Here is a 22,086-nt window from a genome sequence, read left to right as displayed (position 1 = left end):
GAAGACCATGGCTTGGATCAGGCACACCTTAGTTCTAGACTGACATCGTTGTTCTTCTATACTCTGGAGAGGTTCCTGACAGTCGATTTTCTCAGTGCAATTTGTCTTTTAATTTCCTGGCTGCTGGTACCAAGAGTGTTGATTGTGGAGCCAAACAAGCTGGAGCTGCTGACAATCTCTTCACTGTCTATCATAATGCTGCAAGTTGGCCTAGTGGTGACAATCTCTGTTTCCTTGATGTTGAGCTTCAACTCATATTAAAAGCTGCAGTCCCTGACATTCTGCAGCAAATGCCTCAGGTTCTCAGTTGCAATAAGTAAGGGTGGGTCATCTGCATAATGCAGGTTGCTGATGAGTTTTCCTCCACTCCTGATGCTACATTCCTCCTCATAAAATCCTGCCTCCCAGATGACCTGCTCCATATATAGAATGAAAAGGTATGAAGACAGGATGCATCCCTGGTGCATAGGAATTGAGCTGTCAACCCAAAGGCATGCAGTTTGAATCCCTATCTGTTCTGTGGGAGAAAGATGAACAATCTCTTCCCATGTGATTGTCTATGTCAACCCTCTAGAGGTCAGCTATGAATTGGTCCGGACTTGACTGTACACAATAATAACCAAAAGGATATCAGTAGTAAATGCAAAAGTAAGTTTTCTAAAGCATGGATTCTAGTGGCGAGTTACATATTCTTTAAAATATTTATGTCTTTAGGGCCAATCCTAAGGTTCTGTAGAACTCAAGGTAGCTCTAGTGGCCTAGTGGTAGGAAGTTGTGCTGCCAATCCAAAGACAAGCAGTTCAAATCCATTAGCTGTTCCTTGGGAGAAAGGGCAATCTCCTTCCGTGTAATTTATTGCTCAGAAAACCCACTTGAGGGTCAGCTATCAGTGGGTTTCTACTGGATGGCACAGAACAACAACAGAATAATAATTTCAGATAATCATACATAGCATTATAGCTCCCAAGTTCTACTTTATCTCATTCCTCTATCCTCAATTAACTACTCATAGCATTTGCTCAGCTCAATTTTCCCCTTTTCTTTGACTGTGTTGGAAAACAGTACAAACAATGACAAAGAATGACTAAGGAGTCGCAAGGCAATAGACTTGGTTTGGGGACACAGATTACCACTAAACCATCATACCCCTGAGCTATACAGCTTCTCTGGGCACCAGCTCCCTGAATTATAAAATTAGATTGAGCAGAAGTCTGGGGCGGGGGGTGGAGGGTGTCACTCCTGGTCCTGTCTCGTAGTTTATAGAAAGTAATTCTTCCCCATCTAAAATACTCACTCAGGCTTACCTGACTCAACATACTCTTTGACGAGCACAGCACAGTAAGGGTTAACAGCATCTCCCTGGCAAGGCTGGCAGGATCCACAGTCAAAGTTGGACAAACCAATTCGAAGAAATGGTGACATGGCTGCTCCCTGAGGAAAAGAAAAAAAGAGCAAAGACAAAAGTTGTTTGGGTGCTACAAGATGTATTCCCATATAAATAGTGCTTTATCATCAACAGCCAGAGCTTCAAATGGTCCAATTATCCATCTGAACAAATGCTGTTACTTCCCCTTCAACAAAGCACATTGTTGGACTTACCCCAAACCACAGACACCCTTGCTGAGGAGAGAGGCTTCCTGGAGGTCTGCATACAAGCTCATTAGTGAGGACTAACTAAGAAGTTATTCCACTTTTTATCTAATGGAATTACATGTAATAGTTGCAGAGGCAATAGGAGGCAAGTTTTCCCCAGCGTATATGGCTATATTTTCCATTGCTCAGCTAGGTGCTCAGGAAACAACGCATGACAATCAGAAAATAAGTTTAGGAAGAGTGAGCCTATTTTAGTCACAGCAGTTAAATATGACACTGCAAGATTCTTGCACGGTCTATTTATGTGTGTAATGGAGTTGGCTCTAGGCATATAGCAGCTGATCCTTATTTACTTTAGTCATTTTCCAAAAGGTCTACTTCCTTCATAGTCATTTATGAAGTAAAAAAGCATAAGCCTTTTAACATGATAAACCACTTTTTAAAAAATCTTAAATCAATGATCTAAAATAGTGCTTGTCATCTAAGGGCAAATAAAGTACTTCATAAATCCCAATTAACTATTAATTTTTGTTTTCCAATAGAGTAAGAAGAAAAGTTTCAGTGTTGGTTAAACTGTCCAGAAACCCAGGTGGCACAAAGGGTTAGGTGCTCAGCCATGAACCAAAAGGTTGGTGGTTTGAATCCTATCCAGAGGTGCCTCAGAAGAAAGGTTGAGTGAACTAGGTCTGAAGAATCAAGGCCATGGAAAACTTTACTCAGAAACATATGGAGTCATCATGGGTTAGAATTTAGTTGATGGAAACGGATTCAATCTGATTTTCCATCTCTCTTATCTTTATTTCCTCTGGTCACTTTCCTCACTTTTTAATTTTTTTAAATTTTTTTGTAGTATCCTTTTTTTCCAAGAAGTTCCATTAATCTGTAACCACCTAATCAGTGAAAATTGCCTTCTTGCTTTGAATTATTGCTTCCTCATAAATTTTGGAGACCAAAGATGACAGGGGAAAAACATTAGGTACTTTTTCTACCTTTGTGTAAGTGAAGGAAATAGTTCAGAATAATAGCCACAACATCGAAACCCGATGCCACAATGAGATTCTTGTTTATAGTAGCCCCATGTACAATGTGTGCAGAGTGGAATTGAGCTCTATAGGTTTTCAAGGCTGTGGCCTTTTGGGAGAAGATCATCAGACTTTTCTGGATGAACTTGAAACATAAACTTTTCCATTGATACCCAAAAGTGATCATTTGTACTACTCAGGGATTCCTTTTCAGAATACTAGAAATCCATGACCAGGAAATTTCTAGTCTGTAATTCCTAATTCAGCAACACCAATCTTGAGGAATGAGGTCCCTTTTGTGGTGGTTTTTAAATCTTTAACACAGAGCTATTGAGGCAGTTCCAACTCACACAACTCTCCACTGGATTTCTAAGGTTCTAAATGTTTTGAGGAGACTGCCCATATCTTGCAGGAATGCTGATGGACCCCAAATGCTGACCTTTTTTGTTAACAGTGTGTTACATATTAGACCACCAGGGCTCCTTTTTTGGGCCTGTTGTTGTTCATTGCCATTGAGTCAGAACTGACTCACAGCTGACCCTCCAGTATGTTCTCAGAGACCGTAAATCACAGAGGAGACTATCTCTCTTGGGGAAGCTCGTGGATTAAAACCATCTGCTTTTTTGTTGGCAGCATAACTACCTATGAACCAGGGCACCAGCTCTACTTTCAAGCCTATATTGTTAGGTGCCGTTGAGTCGAGCACCACTCACAGAGGCCCTATGAGACAAATTATCAGCTTCTGACAGGATTAGCTACTTCAATGGACACTGAAAGGTAACTAATTGCCTTCAGAGTGGGAAAAGTTAACTAAAGGATATGGTGATGAGACGCTGCATGTTCATGACCTTAAACTTGAAATACAGTTCATATATGTCATACTGTTGCATTGGTTATGACTTTTAGATCCTCTTTTTTTAGAAAATGAAATATCTGAATGTTTTTCTCATGTTTTTATTACTTTGCACATAATCATTTATAAACATTGTGTTTCATAAGCTTTGTGTTTTATATAATAATTCATATACATTGAATGTTATATAATGCCTATTATGATGATGTAGGTCCATATTGAGTTGATCTATTGTGACACTGTGACTTTAATCATTATATAGTGTTCTTTATCTTTTATGGTGGTTTTCATCCTGATGTCTATTCACCCCGCATACTATTTTATCAGAGATTATCAAAGATTAAAGCTATTATTACCTCCCTGCTCCTTCTTTCCTTTCTTCCTTCCTTCTTTCCTTCCTTCCATTTGGTATTTTTCCACCCTAGCTTTTGATTTCTAGTCTTTTTCTTCATCTCTTAGATGTAGGTACTGTAGGTACCATATTGACGGGCTTTGGTTTTTCTTATACCTTCTGCTACTCTTTTTCTCTTAATTTGTACATTTAAGTCATTCAAATTAAGTGTAATTATTGACAGGCTGGGATTTATTGCTGCTATTTTGCTGTGTTTCTTTTTTCATAGTTGCTGATTTCTTTGGTCCATCCAATTTTCTTTACTGTCTCTGTGTGAAGGACTTCCCTTACAATTTCCTGTAAAGTTGATCTTGTTTTCACAAATTCCTAAAGTTTCTGTTTTGGTTTTTTTTTTTTCTGCTAATGATCTAATCTTGCCTTCATATTTGATGGACAACTTTGCTAGGTACAGGATCCTTGGCTGGCAATTATTTTCTTTCAGCCTTCTACATATGCCATCCCACTATTTTCTTGCTTACATGGTTTCTGCTGAGAAATCAGAACTTAATCTAACTGGTTCTTCTTTGTAGGTGAGTCTTTGCTTTTCTTGCACTGCTTTTGGTAATCAGTCCTTATCTTTGACTTTGAAGAATTTTACTCTGATGTGCATTGATGCTTTTCTTTTGGGATCTGGTCTCTTTGGAGTTCAATGAACTTTTTGAATGTGGATTTCTTCACTTATCATGATACCAGAGAAGTTTTCTTCTAGTATGTCTTCCACAATTTTCTGTGCTTCCCTCACCTGCCTCCTCTTCTGAAATTCTGATCATGTGTATGCTGTTCTGTCTGGTGTCACATGATTCAAATGTTTTCTTCATTTTCCTTCTGTGAGCACACTCATATTCTCTCTCTCTCTCCCTCCCTCCCTATCTCTCTCTCTCACACACACTCTTCCTCTCCCTCTCCCTCTCTCTTCTTATTGTAAGATCCCATTGGGCTGTTTGTCTTCTAGTTCACTCACTCTTTGTTACATCTCTTCTAGTTTTCTTTTTATTAATCTGATCAGTATGTTGAAAATTCCTGCCATTTTGGTCTTGATATTCTCTGTTACATTTTCATGCATTTCATGTTTGTAGTACTGTTTGGTTGTATCTTCTCTGTCTTGTGATGGTTTTTTTAAATGATTATACCTTTTTATTTATGGTTTCGATTCTTTCCTCCAGAATTTGTTAACTTATTCAGTAGCAGTTCATATAACTCCATGTCAATATATTTCTTCTGTCTCCTTGTCTCTGGGATATTCATTAGGTTTGCAATCTGGTCTATATTTTTAGGAAAAGGTTTGTTTTGTTGTTCATAATGTTTGAAGCTGCCTGCTACTTCCTTAACAGTATGTGAAGTTTCTGGTATGTGTGAGGCAGTTTCAGTCGTGTCTGTTGAGGTTCTTGACTATTTCTCATCTTTATGATGTTATTGATCAGTTTCATACTTTAAGTATTCCCCTCAATTCCATTTTTCAGTGGAAGTCTTCCTTGCTGATCATCTACCAGTGGCTCCATTCCCCATTTTCTGTGGCTTCTCATCTAGGTGTCCTGTGATGGTCAGGGAGCTGGGTGGGCCTGCTTTTCTGTCCTTTCCTATGGTTTAAGGGAAAGGGGTATTTCCCCTAAGGGTAGGAAAAGTCTCAGGAGTGCTTCAGAGGAAATTCTGTTCAGAGAAAGACCCAGGAAAATGGCAAATCCCGAATAGTGTAGCCATCAAGTCTCAGTAGGTGCTAATGGCTAACCACAAGTACCTCTCTACCTTGGCTGGTTGAGAGGGTGCTATTCCTGACTGACCAGACAAAGGCCCAGGGAAGGGCCAAGATCCTTACAATATACTTTCCAAGTCTCAGTGGTTGCTAATGACCAAGCTAGGTACCTGATTCCTCTTCTTTGACTTGTTAGGAGGGAGCTATTTCTGCCTGAGCAGACAAGGCCCTGGGAAGGCACAAGTTCTCAAAAGTATAGTTCTGAAGTCTTAGTACTTGCTGATGGTCAAGCTGTGTTCCTGTCTCTTCTAGATTTGTCTTTAAGGACCCCTTTCATCCTTTGAAGAAGTACCTGCATGACACAAATGGTTAACACACTAAGTACTTATAAACATTTAGAAGCTCAATTTACTCAGAGATATTATTAAGAATAGTCACTAAAATTCCTGGGAAGCCAGTCTACACTATAGTATACTTTGTTGTTGTTGTTGTTGTTAAGTGCTTTCAAGTGAAGCATAACTCATATCAACCAAAAGGCATGACCCTGTCCTATCCTGTATCACCATTATCACCATCTCTGACATACTTGAGTCCACTGCTGCTTGAGTCCATTGCTGTGACCATACATCTCACAGAGATCTTCATCTTTTTTGCTGACCCTCTACCCTTCAAGTATGATGTCCCTTTTCAAGGAATATCCTCTCCCAGCAACATGCCCAAAGTCAAGGGCAAATGATCCTGAGTTGTAATTTCAGAGCTCTGAATTCTTGGCCAGGAGCTGTGCTAATTGCTGAAAGTTCTCCCAAGAGGACATCTTTGACAGTCCCTATCTCCTGGGTTACAATGGTCTTTCAGAAAAATCTCAATTTCTCCAATAACTAGAAAAAAACCCCAAACCAAACATCCAAATAATAGTCTCATTTGTATGAGTATTTGAGTATTTGCCATGCATGGATCTCCTTTCACCCTCCCACTCCTAAAATTTTCTTAACACAAATAAAGGTAAGTAACTAAGTCTGATTTGAGTGCTAAGGAATAACTGGTTCCTAAATTCCGAGTTACAATTACTGTGACTTGCAGCAATATTCCCTCTACTATTTCCAGGCAGGCAACTGCAGCTCAGTGCGCACCTTGGAAAATCTAACTGAGGAATATATAGAAACCTCTAGGATTACCATAGTTTATATTACAGCATATTCACTTCACATTTAGTGGCTATATAGTTATTTAAGACTTCACATTGTGACAATGATGAAAAATCTACTAACTGATTACTTTGCTCATTAACCTGGGTAGCCTCCCTGTGTCCAGCTTCTAGACCACGGAGCCATCATATCTATCATGCTCACAGTTGTCAAGTTGCAGTTGACTCATAGCTGATCCTCTAATGTGTTTTCAGAGGTTGTAAACTGCACAGGAGGAAACTGCACAACTCCCTACCCCTACCAACTTTCTCAATAGAGCTCTTAGGGGGAAGGGTATTAAGGTAATTCAGTCTTGTGACGACAGCAGAAACTAGCTACCCTCATTCTTAGTGGTCAGTCATACACAATTCTTCTTGCAAGTAGCTGTTAGACTTTGAGTTCTTGGTCTTAGACTCTAAGCCCTCCAAAATCAGCAAAGTATTGATCATTTCTGTGGGGTCCTCCCTAGCCTCTGGGATTTGACTGTAGAGGAGGCATTTGCAAGGGGCATGGACACGAGCAGCAACCATTCCGACCCCACCTCTCACTGGTTACTTGAACCTCAGAACTTCTAACTGTGCCTCTAGTCTAGCTGTTTTACCCTAGGTTCTCTCAAGCACCAGCCCCCAAGGCAGGGCCTTGGAGATCCAGAGCATGGAAAATTACTGGGGACATAACAGTTCAGATGCCCAAATTCTGGGGCCATCTCTGTGTCTTTTTCCTCTTGAATGGATCTGACTATACATAATAACCTCACGTCTAACCTAACTACTTTGATAAATGAGGAGTAGGCTCCAACTTAAAGACACAGTTTGAATCCACCAGCTACTTACTCTGTGGGAGAAAGAAGGAAAATCTCCTATGCAACTTACTGCCTCCAGATTCCCACTGAAAGGTCAGTTAGAGGTGGGTTCTAACTCCAAGGTACTTAACAATAAAAAGTACATTTATAAATACTGTGTAAGATGAGATTGTTAGAGTATATTTGTAAGGTTTCATTCATGAAAAGCAAATGAACAAACTTAAATGTTGCCTTTAATAGTACTCTGTGTTGTTTAGCAAAACAATCACATCTCTAGTAGTTTGCATCTATCAGGGGTTCCTTAGGAGAAAGATGGAGAGTCTCCTCCCATTAAAACAGACAGTGTCTGAAACCCAGTCTCTATGAGTCAGAATCAACTCAGTGGCAACTAGGTTTAAGAGAAAGAACTAGCAGGAGAAATGTCTGTGGCAAATGCAACAAACAAGGCGGTAAGGCTATTAATACATAAAACGCTTATGCGAATTTGCAAGAAAAACAACTAAACTATGACCCAAGTAAATAAGTGCCAGTAATATAAACTATTAAGAATGTAAAAAGTACAACCAAAGTAGTTACTTGTATAGGAAATGTTCAGTCTTGAGAAAAATTCCAGAAAAGCAAAATAAGCCAAGTTACTATATAATTCCACTTACATGACATTCTTAAAAACATGAAGTTCTAGTACTAGAGAAGAATTCTCTGGTTACCAGGAAGTGGGTGGGAAGAATATGGCTAAAAGGGCTGATAGTATCAGAGAGTTTTGTTGTTGTTGTTTTTATGGCACCAACAATCTTTATTGATGATTTTATATATAGCGAGAAAGGGAACATAAAATTTCCTGCTTCTGAGGCGGTGTTCCAAGTCTTGTCAATGAACTTCCCATGAGTGAGTTTTTAAAGTGGGAAGATGGAGCTATTCTATAGCCTTAATTTGGTGATAGTTACCAAAAGCAGTCTTGTGTTTGGATTAAAGAAACTACATCAAAACCAGAAGTCAATTTTACTGTATGATAACTAAAAAAATCTAACTGTAAATCTAAATATATCCCAATGGCATGTCAAGGTATGGGCTATATAAACCAAGTGGTTATTTATAGAGGGAAAAAATTACAAAGAATGCACAAAAGGAACATGAAAATTTATATTGTAGAGGATTTTAATTAGATACTGATCAGGTGGCTTCCTTAAACTATAAGAAAATTACCAGTGTTTTAAAAAGAAATCAAGTTGAGTTCTGTTACAACGTGGGATTGAAATGTCATAAAACAAAATATATATCCATGATTGAGTGGAAAACAAATTTTCTCTGTAACTTTCACATGAAGCACAATAAAAGTTAAATGAAAGAAATCATTAACATCAGAAAAAATAAATCAAGACAAATATCAATAACAAAATTCCCATTTTTAACATTGTGCCATAGAAGTTTTTTTTACAATTTCTATTTACGAGTGAACAGATAAAAAAAATACTAGAAATTGATAACTCATTTCTTTCTAGCACCAATCAATATTCAATTTTTCTTTTAAACTGCCATACAAAAGGAATTACATATTTAAAAATAACAAAATAATGTGGCTATTACTGTAAAATTAGCAAAGACTTTTCTCCAAATTGTCGTGCCTAAAACTGGCAAAGATAACATGAAAAACCTCACCGTTAGACAATGCAGTTTGGAATATACATTTCCATTGCTATTTTGAACACACCCTCATGCTTGCTTTATCTATCTATCTATCTATCTATCTATCTATCTATCTATCTATCAGCTAGCTAGCTAGCTATCTTTTGATACACACACACACACACACACACACACACACACACACACCACAAGAGCCAGAAAGATGTTTAATAAATGCTTTTCAACCACAAGAATGACATCAACATTCACTATTTTTGTAGTCTGATAAATTAGCTCAGACCTGATGGTAATGGGTATTCCCCCAAGTGCTAAAGAGAAAGAAAAACTCCTTGTATACAAAATGATATGAGCTGGAATAGCATCTATCAGGTCAAGCTTGTGCCTCTGTCCTCCCCAGTCTGTCTGTGAGCTGTAAATTAAAGGCAATCTCAGCTTTCCTTTTCAATCACAGTAGCCTCGTACTTTATCTGAAGAACCACATGTGCATGAGAAGACTCACTGGCCAAGATGCTCCTGACAGAGCAGGACCAGGCCCCTCCAAACCTCTGACCTGAGCTCTCGCTCACACATCCAACATTTTCTTGGATTTCTCTACAAGACCTTCCAATTACAGGCCCCAAACAGAATCACCGTCTTCCCTTTCACATCTGCTTCTTCATGTATTCTGTGGGTTCAGACTACGGGCATGACTCTCAAATTAGCCCCTGCTTGGATATCACGCTTTCCCTCATGCCCAACAATCAATTTGTCTTATTTACTTTCCCATCTTCTTCTCCACTATTGCCTTAATGGAATTCTGTATAGTCTCATTTGCCCCACTATAGCAGCTTACCCTTTTTTTCTATCTCCAGCCTTGATGACTTCTCATTCCCACTCACATCTGTCAGTTTGAATGATCTTTTTTCAGGACCATGTGGAATGACTGCTGTTTCTCCCACTGGCCTCACTGTTTCCTAACTCTCTACATTCATAATTATGTCTGTCTTGCACCCTGGAATACCCTCCTCCTCTCCCCATCCCACTTCCCCACCTTCTAAGTTCCTGCCCACCAATCTCTACCTCCTCTTTGAAGCCTTTCTTTCCTCCACCTCCATCGCTCTCCCTCTGGTCCATGTCAGTGGAATTCTCTCCGCCCTCCAGACTCTGACTCCCTGGGTACACAGTCAGAGAGTACCTGCTATGTTAATTTTTCAAGTCTCTGCCACTTCTTAAGTCTGATGGAATAAATCCTATGACTCCACTTTCTGTTTTGGGTTCAGTTCTCACCTCTCAAATGTGGGGGACTTAGCAGCCTCCTCTCCCAGTGGCACAACACTGAGCACTCAGCTGCTAACCAAAAGACAGTGGTTCAGATCCACCCACTGACTTTTCAGGGAGAAAAGGCCTGGCAATCTACTTCCATGAAAGATTATAGCCTAGGATACACTAGGAGGCAGTGCCCATTTACTTCCTAGGGTCACTATGAATTTAAACCACATTTGTTGGCACCCAACAATCAGAACATCCTCCTACTTAATCCCTGAGATAACATTCAGAGGAGCAGCTGTGACTCCAAGCATAGGCATACTTCATGTTATTATGCTTTGTTTTATTGTACTTCAAAGATCTTGCCTTTTTACAAAATGAACCCTGCTTTGAGCAAGGCTATGAGCAGCCTCTTTTATTTTCCATGGTATGTACTCACTTTGTGTTTCTGTTTTGCTTTTTGGTAATCTTTGTCATATTCCATATTTTTCATAATGGTTTTGGTACATGGAATAGACTACAGAGTATTACGAAAATAGAGTACAGTGTAAGCATAACTTTTATATGCATTGTTGGTTTATGTTGTTGTGTACTGTCAAGTTAGAACTTACTCATATCTGACATTCCAGCAGGTTTTCTAAAGCAGAAAATCTCACAGGAGGAGACTGTCCATCTCTCTGTGGTGGAGCAGATGGTGGATTTGTAGCATATTCCTTAATGTTGGAGTACAGCTCCTTACTACTAGGCCACCAGAGCTCCCTTTTATATGCACAGTTGCTGTGTGATGTCGAGTAAGAACTGACCCAGAGCTGACCCTCCAGCTGGTTTTCAAAGGCAGTAAGTCTCCAGAGAGGCGATTTCCCATCCTCCAACTTCATAAGTACTAGGAAATGAAAATCTGTGTGGCCAGCTTTGCTGAAGTATTTGATTTAGTGCAGTGATCTGGAACCCGGTTCACAATGTCTCTGAGATGCCTGCACACAAGTTTCTCTCTGCAATATCTATCAGGGACAGTGGCTTCTTCATTGACACAGCTTCAGGGCCAGACCCTCTGTCTGATAAGTACTACATATTCAAAGCATTTTTGTTTCTAGAATTAATTTCCAAAAGTGACATATTACAGAATCTCTTAATCTTCAAATATTTCTTATATCTGCAAAGGTATGCTGTTGTTGTTAAGGACCATCAAGTTGATTTCAACTCACAGTGATCCTGTATGACAGAGCAGAACTGCTCCATAGGGATTTCTAGGTTGTAATCTTTATGGAAGCAGATGTTGGTGGGCTAGAATTGCTTAACCTTTAGCCCAAGGGTATACTATGGCCCAATTAAGTAGCAGATGGCTGGGACAGACTTGACAACAAAGGAAAGGTCCTAGTCCTCATTACACACAAAGGATTGATATTATTACACGCTCAACTGCAGGGATTGTTTAACCTCTCTAAATCTGTTTTCTCATTTGGAAAATGGTGCCATTTCTACTGCTCATCTCAAAAATCTTTGAGGATTCAAAGGCAAGTATATATAGGTTGCTAAGAACAGGATGGATAAAGAGTAAACTCCCAGTAAATGTCATTCATTAATGTTATTACTACATGATTGGTTTTTCTAATGGATTTCATTGGTTTGCACCCAAAAAGGTAAGAAAAGAGTAAAAATGGCCTTTTAGGAGCACATCTGGATTGAATTATGTGACTTTATTACTGGCTTCCCATAAAATACTTTATCTACCTCTCATATACCACATATTACTTTCTAATGTAGTAATCTTGGTTCTGACAAATTCCTATGACAGACTAAATATGTCAGAGACAGTGAGGTTGGCTCAGGATAGGACAAGGTTCAGAGCTATTGCTCCTGGGGTCACTATGAGTCTTAGTCAACCTGATGGCACATAACAACAATATGATGGATTATCCAGGATGTCCAGAGTCTTCTGTATTTAAAACCTATAATCTTTTCCCCCTCTGAGCTCAAACTAGTACATTTAAGTGTGATTACATTTATCTTTAGCAGGAAGCTATGTAAGAGTAAATAACGAAGCATAGTTTCTTAGTACTTAAGGTCAGACACATTAGGAAGTTCTACATCTGGAATATAGGTCTGCTCATTCAGTGAGAGCTGGCTCCTCCATTCACCTAGACTGAATCACCTAATACACAGCAAACCTGCCGAACCCTTTCACAGCGAGGCTAAGGATTGCAGCAGCATAATAGAGTCAAATGGGAGGGAAGTCTACAGACACTGAAAGCAATGTAATGAGAGACTATCATCAACTGAAAGAGAGAATTTCATCTGTAGCAAATGAAATAAAAATTAAGATGCTTTTAAAATCTGGACACCATTTGTATGTATTACCGTAATCTAGTTGGAAAAGTCTTAATGGCCAAGGGGTGCTTCATAGCAATACAAGAATACTATACTAAAACTGTGTGGCCTAAAAATCAGGAGAAGGTGTGCATCAGAGCTGTATCATTTCATTATTCTTGTTTAATCTGTATGTGGAACAAATATTCCTAGAAATGGGACTATACAAAGAAGAATGCAACATCAGAATTGATGGAAGGTTAACAAACGGTGACATGCAGATGATAAACCTTACTCCCTGAAAACAAAACAAAACAAAATTTAAAAATTTGAAGTACTGATTAAGCTCAAACACTACAGACTTAAGTATATAGATTGGTACAAATAAAACAAAAATATTCACAATGGTCCAATAAACGACATCATAAATGGAGGAAAGATTAAAGTTGTCAAGGATTTCATTTTTTCCCCATGGGTCTACAATCAATGGGAGTTTTGGCAGCCTAGTGGTAAGAATCTGCACTGCAATCCTGAAGGAACACGGTTTGGATCCATCAGTTGTTCCACCAGAGAAAGAAGGGCAATCTCTTCCCATGCGATTACTGTTTATGAAAACCTACTGGAGGGTCAGCTATGGGTAGGTTCCAATTCGATGGGAAACAACAACAACGATTGATGCTAAAGAAGCAGCTGTCAATAAATCAAATGGCACATTGTATTAGACAAATGTGCTCCAAAGGACCTCTTGAAAATGCTGCAGAGCAAGAATATAAATTTGAAAATGAAGGTGCACCTGACCCCAGCCATGGTATTTTCAACTGAAAACAACTCAACACATTTCAGTCAAGTCAGAATCAACTCAAGTTGGTTGACCATGGAGATTTTGGAGTTTGTAAATCACACAGGTAGAAACTTTCCATCTTCCTCCCAGGGAGCCATTGATGGATTTGAACACAGCTTTGAGTTTTCAGTACAAATCCCTATGAACCAAGCCTCAAGACATGTGAAAGTTGGGCAATGAATAAGGAATGCTAAAGAAGAATTGGTGCTTTTAAAATGTTTTGGTGTAAAGATAGATAGATAGATAGATAGATAGATAGATAGATAGATAGAAACAATTGTAAGCAGACAGTAGTGACTGGAGCATGGAATGTGAGAAGCATGAATGTAGGAAAATTGGACATTGTTAAGAAAGAAATGAAACACATAAATATTGACATACTAGGTACTGGCGTACTGAGGTGGCTTGGCTGGGTTATTTTGAATGGAGTGATTCAGTGACTAGGGTAATGAGGGTGGCTGTATCAGAGACAATAAGGTTGACAAATGATAGAGCAGGTTTCAGGACTGTTGTACAGTGGGTCACGATGAGTCTCAAGCAACTCGATGGCACATAACAACAACAACAACATACAATGGATTGTCCAAAGAACAAATATATCTGACTTGTAAGTAAGGCAGCCACGGTGCTCCTTACAATTATTCTCACATAATTTGGTCATGTTACCAGGAGGGACCAATGCCTGGAGAAAGACATCCTGTTTAGCAAAGCAGAGGGTTGGTGAAGGAAAGGAAGACCTCAGCTGTGGGTGGACTGATAGAATGGCTACAATAATGGGCTCAATCTCAGTGTGATGGTAAAGATGATGTAAGCCAAGATTAGGGTGCTTTTGCCTTGTGTACAAGGTTAGTATGAGCTGGAAGTGCCTCTATGGTACCAGAAAACAACAACTTATAAAAATCAGCATGCATAAGAGAAAAGATAAACTAACAGCAAATTTGGAAATGGAAAGAGAAAATTGTTTTCAAAGGTTTCCAAATGCAACTTTTTACCCACATTTTGGGAAAATTAAACTGTAAAATAAGCCATATCTCTAGCTTTTACATTTGTTTACAAGAGAAAAGAATTTCTTAGGTAAAAGTGACTGCTAATAAAATTTCCTACTGCTGTGGAAACTAACTTATAATTAAAACCTTGCCTTGCCATGTGTATAGTGCAAATTCATCCCTGCATTGTTAAGACTGCTGCAAAGCAGTGTTAGAAAGACAGTCATATGAGATTTTACCCTCTCGCCCACACATATGGTTTCCAGAACAAATGAAAGTAAATGAAGAAAACAGTTAAAAATAACCCTGACAATGTGGGCTGGGATGGCAAAAGAAGTACAAACCTAACATCAGAATCTCTCTTAGAATTGGTAATGAGGGATTTTGTTGTCCTCCTACCTATCAACATTAACAAGAACTTCTACCACAACAGCAATGTAAAATTAGCCAAATACTTAAGTCTAGAAAAGAAAGTACTTGGATGATATTTTAAATATTGACACTAATTCTGATGAATTACATGAATAGATAATTCCATTAAAGCATAGAACCTTCATAAACCAGTGAGTTAAATGTTTGACTAGTAACTAACTGAAAGTCCACCAGTTCAAACCTACCAACATACTATGGGAAATAGATGAGGCAGTCTGCTCCAGTAAAAATATAATACCTCCGAAACTGTACGGAACACTTACGCTCTGTCTTATAGGTCCTCTATTAGATAGCAAATTTGGTTTATTAAAGCACAGCTCTTATCAAACTATACTAATAATTATGATTACCCTTTATATTCAGCAATATCACTATTAGGCATATACCCTAAAGAAATATCAGCTGTGACACAAACAGATATATCTATATCCAAGTTTATTATAGTACCATTTATAATAGCAAAGTTCTAGAAACTGCTCAAGGCCCATCTGGATGAATGGCTAAAGAAACTACAGTACCTTCACATAATAGAGTATTACGCATTACTGAAAAATAATTAAGAATAAAAAATGTTTCACAACATGAATGACATTAGAAAAAATTATACTGAGTGGCATAAAAGGGCATCCAAGCAGATAAATGCACACCCATGTTTATCACAGCTTTGTTCACAATAGCAAAGAGTTGGAAACAACCTAAGTGTCCATCAACAAATGAATGGATAGAGAAGCTGTGGTATATTCACACAATGGAATACTACGCTGCATTGAAAAACAAGGAACTCATGCAATATTATTCAAAATGGTGACCCCGGAGGACATTATCCTGAGTGAAGTATCTCAGTCACAAAAGGACAAATACTGCATGGTGCCACTGTTGTAAAGCAGGACTGACCTTGGGGTTGGGGAGAGACGGAGAAAGGTGGGTTCAATAATGTATACTGCATTGAAACAGATGAGGGAGAAAACTGTTTAAAAGGGATATTTATTAGGTGTTTTTGTCATGACAGGAGTATAGAGTGAAGGCTACATGGTGGAGTGGACCTGGGGGGAAGGTTTGCAAAATAAGTTAAAGAATTTTTCTTTTACTTTTCCAAGAGGGTAGTGTACTAGGGAAGAGGGTTGGGAGGGGAGAAAAGTGCAACAATGAATTAATGGAAATCCAGTCTCTGTAAATTTTCATTGAAATTAATAATAATTGTTTTTTTAAAAAAAGGACAATTGTGGTATAAGACCACGAATATAAATCACTAAGAAACAGTTTATACATACAAAATCAATATTGCTCTTTGGGAGATGCTGTGTAGAATCGTTCAAAATGGTCCAGCATCTGACCTATTGTTTTAGACAATATTGTACTATAGTGGAGCTTCTAACAAAACTAGGCTTTCCTGAACCCCTGGTAATAGAATTGTCTACCTTTAGACCAAAAGATAGTGCTTATATTGAGTTAACACTAAATATATGTTTGTTAAATTCAAAGTGTTTGTCAGTGATAAAGAGAAATGAAGGCCTGGTGTTGCTACAACATGGATGACAATGTAAGCATTATGCTGGGTGAATAATCAGTAGTTACAAAAGAACAAATATTTCATTATTATACTTCTATAGTATCTAGACAGGCAGATGCACTGAGAAAAAAGTGGATTAGTGCATGCCCGTAATTGGGAGAGAGAGGAATGGACAACAAAAAAGTGCAAACCAAAGTAAGATTTTGATTCTGTTCTTTTCTAAAGGAAAAACTCAAGACCCTGAAAAAAAAAACGGTGCAAAAATATGTTATAATTAAATTTATCATTTGAAATGGTACCCTTAACATTCAAGGAGCCATGGTCTCACAAGAATGTACATGTAACCAAAACTACATCCTTCCTTCTAAGTCATAATTACCTGCTTTACAAATTTCAACTATAAATAAAACAGGGGGTTTTTAAACTTCAGAGTTTTGTTACTCTTTAGGCACAAGATAAATGCAAGTTTGGTGAACACTTGTATGAATAAATGAATTAAAGAATGAGTATGTGTTGGTGCCGCCTATAAATGTGACTGTCTTCTCCTCTCTGCTCTTGCAATTATTGCAGCCTATAACGATCCGCAGACTTGGTTTCAGTTTATGTTACATTATCTAGACTCTGTAGGATCTATTACTATCCCACTGTTTCTTTCTTTCTGTTTCAAACAGTTTTCCTTTCATATATCTGCAAAAATTCTCTGAAACTAACAAACACTCAGTGTTGAGAGCTGAAAGGATTGTATTTGCCCTCTGGTGCTACTGCTACAACCCTTCTCTGGAGGATTTTACACTAACAGCTCCCACAGTCCCAAGCTAATTATTTTCTTTCCTTCTCTAATACAGTCTATTAGTCCCAGGCTAGTACTCACGCAGCTGTCCTGAAATTGTGAGGGCACATGGCCCTTATGCTCATAGCTGTTGAAAATGACTCACTCATAATCACTCATTGCCATCAAGCCCCAAACTACTCATAGCTGACCCTCCAGCAGGTTTAAAATTAGATGTACCCAAATGCTTGCCAGTGACCACACAGAAGGTCAGCCATCTAATGCTAAACTGGGTCTTGAGTATGTTGCTCGTAATGGCTCAACTCTGTGAGTTTTCAATATTTGCTTCGTTCATGAATTGAAAGCAAAGGTGACACATTTCCCTTCTTTTTTTTTTTAACTGTGTAAAATTTTACCTAGAATATTTAGAAAAATGTAGTGATTGTTAATTTGCCAGTGTCTGATATAAAGCAGTATAGTTATTATGTGTTCTTATATATTTAGTTGTATTATTTTTATGCTCTTTTTATTAAGAGTTCATTTTATTTTTGTTGTTGAGAATATACAATAGAACCCTGATCAATTCAACTATTTCTACATATACAATTCAATCTTAATGATTATGTTCCTTGAGTACATTCTCATCCTTCTTTTCTGATTGTTTTTTCCTCATTAACATTATCCCCTAAGTCTCCTATCTAACTTTTGAGTTGTAATTGTAGGTAGATCTTAAAAGAACATAATGCTCAAGGCAGACATTCCTTATCACTTGGCAAACTACCATTAGCTTTTTAAGATGACTTTTAACGATTATTTCAGGTTTAAAATGTAAAGATTATTTCAGGGCAATAGTTTCTGGTACTCAGTTTTCCTCTAGGACTTGAAAAATTGTCTTTTATGAAAATTTTAAATTCTGTTCCCTGTTTTTAGCCCTTTTGATCAGGCATCTTGTACAGAATCTTCTATTAAAATATTTGGTAATGGTAATTATACAGCATAGTTATTCAGGTCTTATTATGACAGAGGAGGTTCACAGAAGCAATTAGTCAGGGAGCTCTGGTGGCCTAGTGGCAAGAAGCTGCACTGCAATCCCACAGGTATGTGGTTCAAATCCACCAGATGCTCTGTGAAGGAGGGGCAATCTCTTCCTGTACCAGTCAGATCCGATTTGACGGTACTCACACAAAAAATAAAAAAAAAAGAACAGAAGTAATTAGTCACACATTCCATTTCCTCTTCATATTCATAACTCTCTCTTCCTCTGTTTCTCAAAGGAACAGAAGTTTCTTGTAACTTAAGACCCCAGGCATGATTGCAATAACATAGAAAGAAGTGGCAATACCTATGCAATGAAATATTATTATATCAATTAATTAACTAAGATGGTCCATAAAAATATAACGCTAAGTCTCCAAACCAAGGCACTAAATCCCATTATACATAAGCAGCCTTAGTAGCTACTTTGTTGTTGCTGTTATAAATATATCATTTTTTTGAAAGCTTCTCTTGCATTTGTATGTTTTTTAAGATTAATTGAATCACATTTTTTCTTGTTTATGTAAGTTTTGAAGGCAGGCAGCAAGTCTTATTTATCTTTTGGTATCTCTTCCTAAGCACAGTGACACATCTGCTCAATAATGGATTTTTAAACTGACACACCTATCCCAGGTCTTGTACACTAGCCCACTCCCTTTATCCAAGAAAGGTTCTGCTGCCTTCCTATAGGTGCCACCACCTCTGTATCTGAATCCTTACAGTTGCAAGAGAAATTCTGGATCCTAAAGTAAAGCAAACCTAGTGCCATTAAGTCAATTTTCCCTCACAGTTACTCCACAGGATAGAGTAAAACTGCCCCACCAAATTTTCAAGGCAGTACATTTGGATAGAGTCAGACTATCACACCTTTCTCTGATTTTTAATTAGAAGCATAACATTTAACCATCATAGCACCCGGATTCCTGAAGATCTTAAAGACAAGGGGGAAAGAGTCATGTTGGGAAACAGTTTATATTTAACCTACTTGAAGACATAAGATTTTTCATTTCAACATTTTGATAAAGAGCTAGATCCTATGATCCGTGGGAACAGCTGTGATTTTGGAACAGAAGTTCTTTTAAGCATTACAGTACCTGGACTACATCCACTACCATACATACATTTAATAAATGAGACTTTTATGTTAGTATACAATGCAATATATCCATGTATGTAGCAGAGCCATACAGAGCTCTGAGACAAGGCAAAAGTATTATAATGAAATGTGTAAAGAACTAGAGTCAGAAAATCAAAAGGAAAAAATTTGCTCAGCATTTCTCAAGCTGAAGGAACTGAAGAACTAATGCAAGCTTCCGGCTGTAATAATGAAAGATGCTATAGACAAAATCTTGAATGATCCAAGAAGCATTAAAAGAAAATGAGAGGACTACATGGAATCACTGTGCCAAAAAGAACTGGCTGGCACAGATCATTTCAGGAAGTCGTATATGATCAAGAACCAATGGTAATAAAATAAGACGTTCAAGCTGCTCTTAAGGAATTGGCAAAAAAAACCCCAAAACAACAAAACACACCCAACAAGGCCCACAAATTGATGGAATGCCAAATGAAATATTTCAACAGATGCTGCCCTGGATGTTCTTAACAGATTGTGTCAAGAAATTTGGAGGGCAGCTATATGGCCAACTGACCTGAAGAGATCCATATTTATTCCTATTCCAAAAAAGGGTGATCCAACAGAACACAGAAATTGTAGAATAATATTAATATCATATGCAAGCACAATCTTGTTGCTGAAAATTATTTTAAAAACCTGGCTAGAACATCCACAGAGAACTACCAGAAAACAAGCTGGTTTAGAAGTGGCCATGGCACTAAGACTATCATTGCTGATGTCAGATGGATCTTGGCTGAAATTAGAGAATACCAGAAGGCTGTCTATTTGTGTTTTATTGAGTATGCAAACGTATCTGACTGTGTGGGCCACACAAATTGTGGCTTACATTGAGAAGAATAGGAATCTCAGAACACTTTATTGTGCTTGTGCAAAATCTATACCAAGACCAAGAAGTTTTTGTCCAAACAGAGCAAGGGAACATAGAATGGCTCAAGATTAAGAAAAGAATGAGTAAAAGATATATCCTTTCTTCCTGCCTTTTTAATCTATATGTTGATCATTCAGGAGGCTGAAATATATGAAGAAGAACATGGCATCTGGATTTGAGACTCATCAAGAACCTGCATTATGCAGATGACACAATCTTGCTCACCAAAACTGAGGAGCACTTGAATGGAATCTCAACATCAAGAAAACAAAGCTTTTTACCACCAAGGATCATGATAAAGTGAGGAAAGAGGTTGTCAATTATTTCATCTTGCTCAGATCCACAATCAACACGCTTGGCACCAGCAGTCAGGAAATCAAAAGATGAGTTACACTGGGATGAGTTGCTGTCAGGGACTCTCTCCAGAGTGCTAAAGAGCAATGATGTCAGTCTAGAGACTAAGATGTGCCTGTTTTAGGTCATGATCTTCTCAGTTGCTCAGTATGCAACTGAATGTTGGACAATTCTTGGAAGGATAGAGGGTCAGCACAGGAGAGGAAGACCCTAGGTGAGATGGACTGACACAGTGACCATGGCAATGGGGTCAGGTGTGTCAGAGATGGTGAGATCCAGAGCCAATGTTCATAGGGTCACTATGACTTATGATCTACTCAACAGTATTTAACAACAGTACTACAATAGGGGGCTCTGGTGGCCTCTCGGTAAGAAGTGTCGCTGTAATCCCAAAGGCACGTAGTTTGAATTCACTAGCAGCTATGCGGAAGAATTATGGGTAATTTTCTTCCATGAAATTTACTATCTCTGTAAATCTACTGGAATCAGTTCTGACTAAATGGCAAATAACAATATATTATAGAGCCAAGGGCCTCACTAACACGGTGTGCTGGACATCAAGGTCAACTGGTATAGCATATTTCACAATGTCTGTGGAGAATAGCCACCAGGATTTAAAAGCTTGTAAACAGCTGCCTAAGGTGAAATTACTGTTCTCTGTCTATCCACAATAAAGAAGAAGAAAGGAAATCAAATAAGCATGTAACAATTATTTCAAAAGACAAATATACCACAAGAACTTCAACTTCAAGGACCCTGAGACCAGAAAAAATAGATAGTGCCTAGTTATCACTGTTGATACTCTAAAAAGAATCACAATTAAAGGTCCCAGACAGAGTGAACAAGTAAAAATCGAACCAAATTATAAACCATAAAAATCATCAGGCTTCCTGGCATGACATAAACTCATGGAATTTCTGAGACTATATTATGCTGTTGTTAGATTCCATAGTGTTAACTCCGACCCACAACAACACTCTGAACAACAGACCTGAACCTTTCTCTATCCTGTGCCATTCTCATTATCTCCAAGATGCGTAAGCACAGTCACTGGGTCAATCCATCTTTTTGATGGTCATCTCTTTCATTGACACTGTATATTTTCCATCCTTTTTCCAAGGATTGGCCCCTTCTGAAAAATTGCCCAAAATAGGTGACACCAAATGTCACCACCTTTGCCCCTAAGAAGCCCTCCATTCTCACCTTCCATAACAATTCGAGTGTGGAAATTCTATAAAGCCATTCATTCTACTGTGTTTCACGGGGTCACTGTGAGTTAGAACACTTTCCAGCAGACAAGAGCAGAGATTGAACTTAACTCTCAGTCACATTTGATTTTCATTTATCTTTCTACTCTATGGTGATCATTTTGACTTTCTTTTCTTGGCACTTCCAGTTTTGTTGGTTGCTATATATTTAACC

The 22,086-nt window shown here is 38.2% G+C and overlaps 1 protein-coding gene across 3 annotated transcripts in view; it reads right to left on the bottom strand.

Moving 5' to 3' along the window:
* The window catches only part of PRKCQ (protein kinase C, theta), a 121,071-nt gene extending 119,637 nt beyond the window's left edge, over positions 1-1,434 (bottom strand). Inside the window, exon 1 of one of the 3 annotated variants that reach the window (XM_006891860.1) lies at positions 1,305-1,434. Coding sequence is in view for 2 of the 3 variants with exons in the window: in XM_006891858.1 (XP_006891920.1) it covers positions 1,305-1,422 (118 nt within the window). In the remaining variant the exon portion in view is untranslated. The remainder of the gene's footprint in view (positions 1-1,304) is intronic. The other 2 variants (XM_006891858.1, XM_006891859.1) reach the window with 2 other exon arrangements.
* Positions 1,435-22,086: the final 20,652 nt, after the last annotated feature.

This window comes from Elephantulus edwardii, unplaced genomic scaffold (assembly GCF_000299155.1).
Source record: "Elephantulus edwardii isolate Elephantulus edwardi_28Jun2011 unplaced genomic scaffold, EleEdw1.0 scaffold00105, whole genome shotgun sequence".
NCBI lineage: Eukaryota > Metazoa > Chordata > Mammalia > Macroscelidea > Macroscelididae > Elephantulus > Elephantulus edwardii.
The sequence above is the reverse complement of the archived record's forward strand: the minus strand, read 5'-3'. Positions and strand labels throughout refer to the sequence as shown.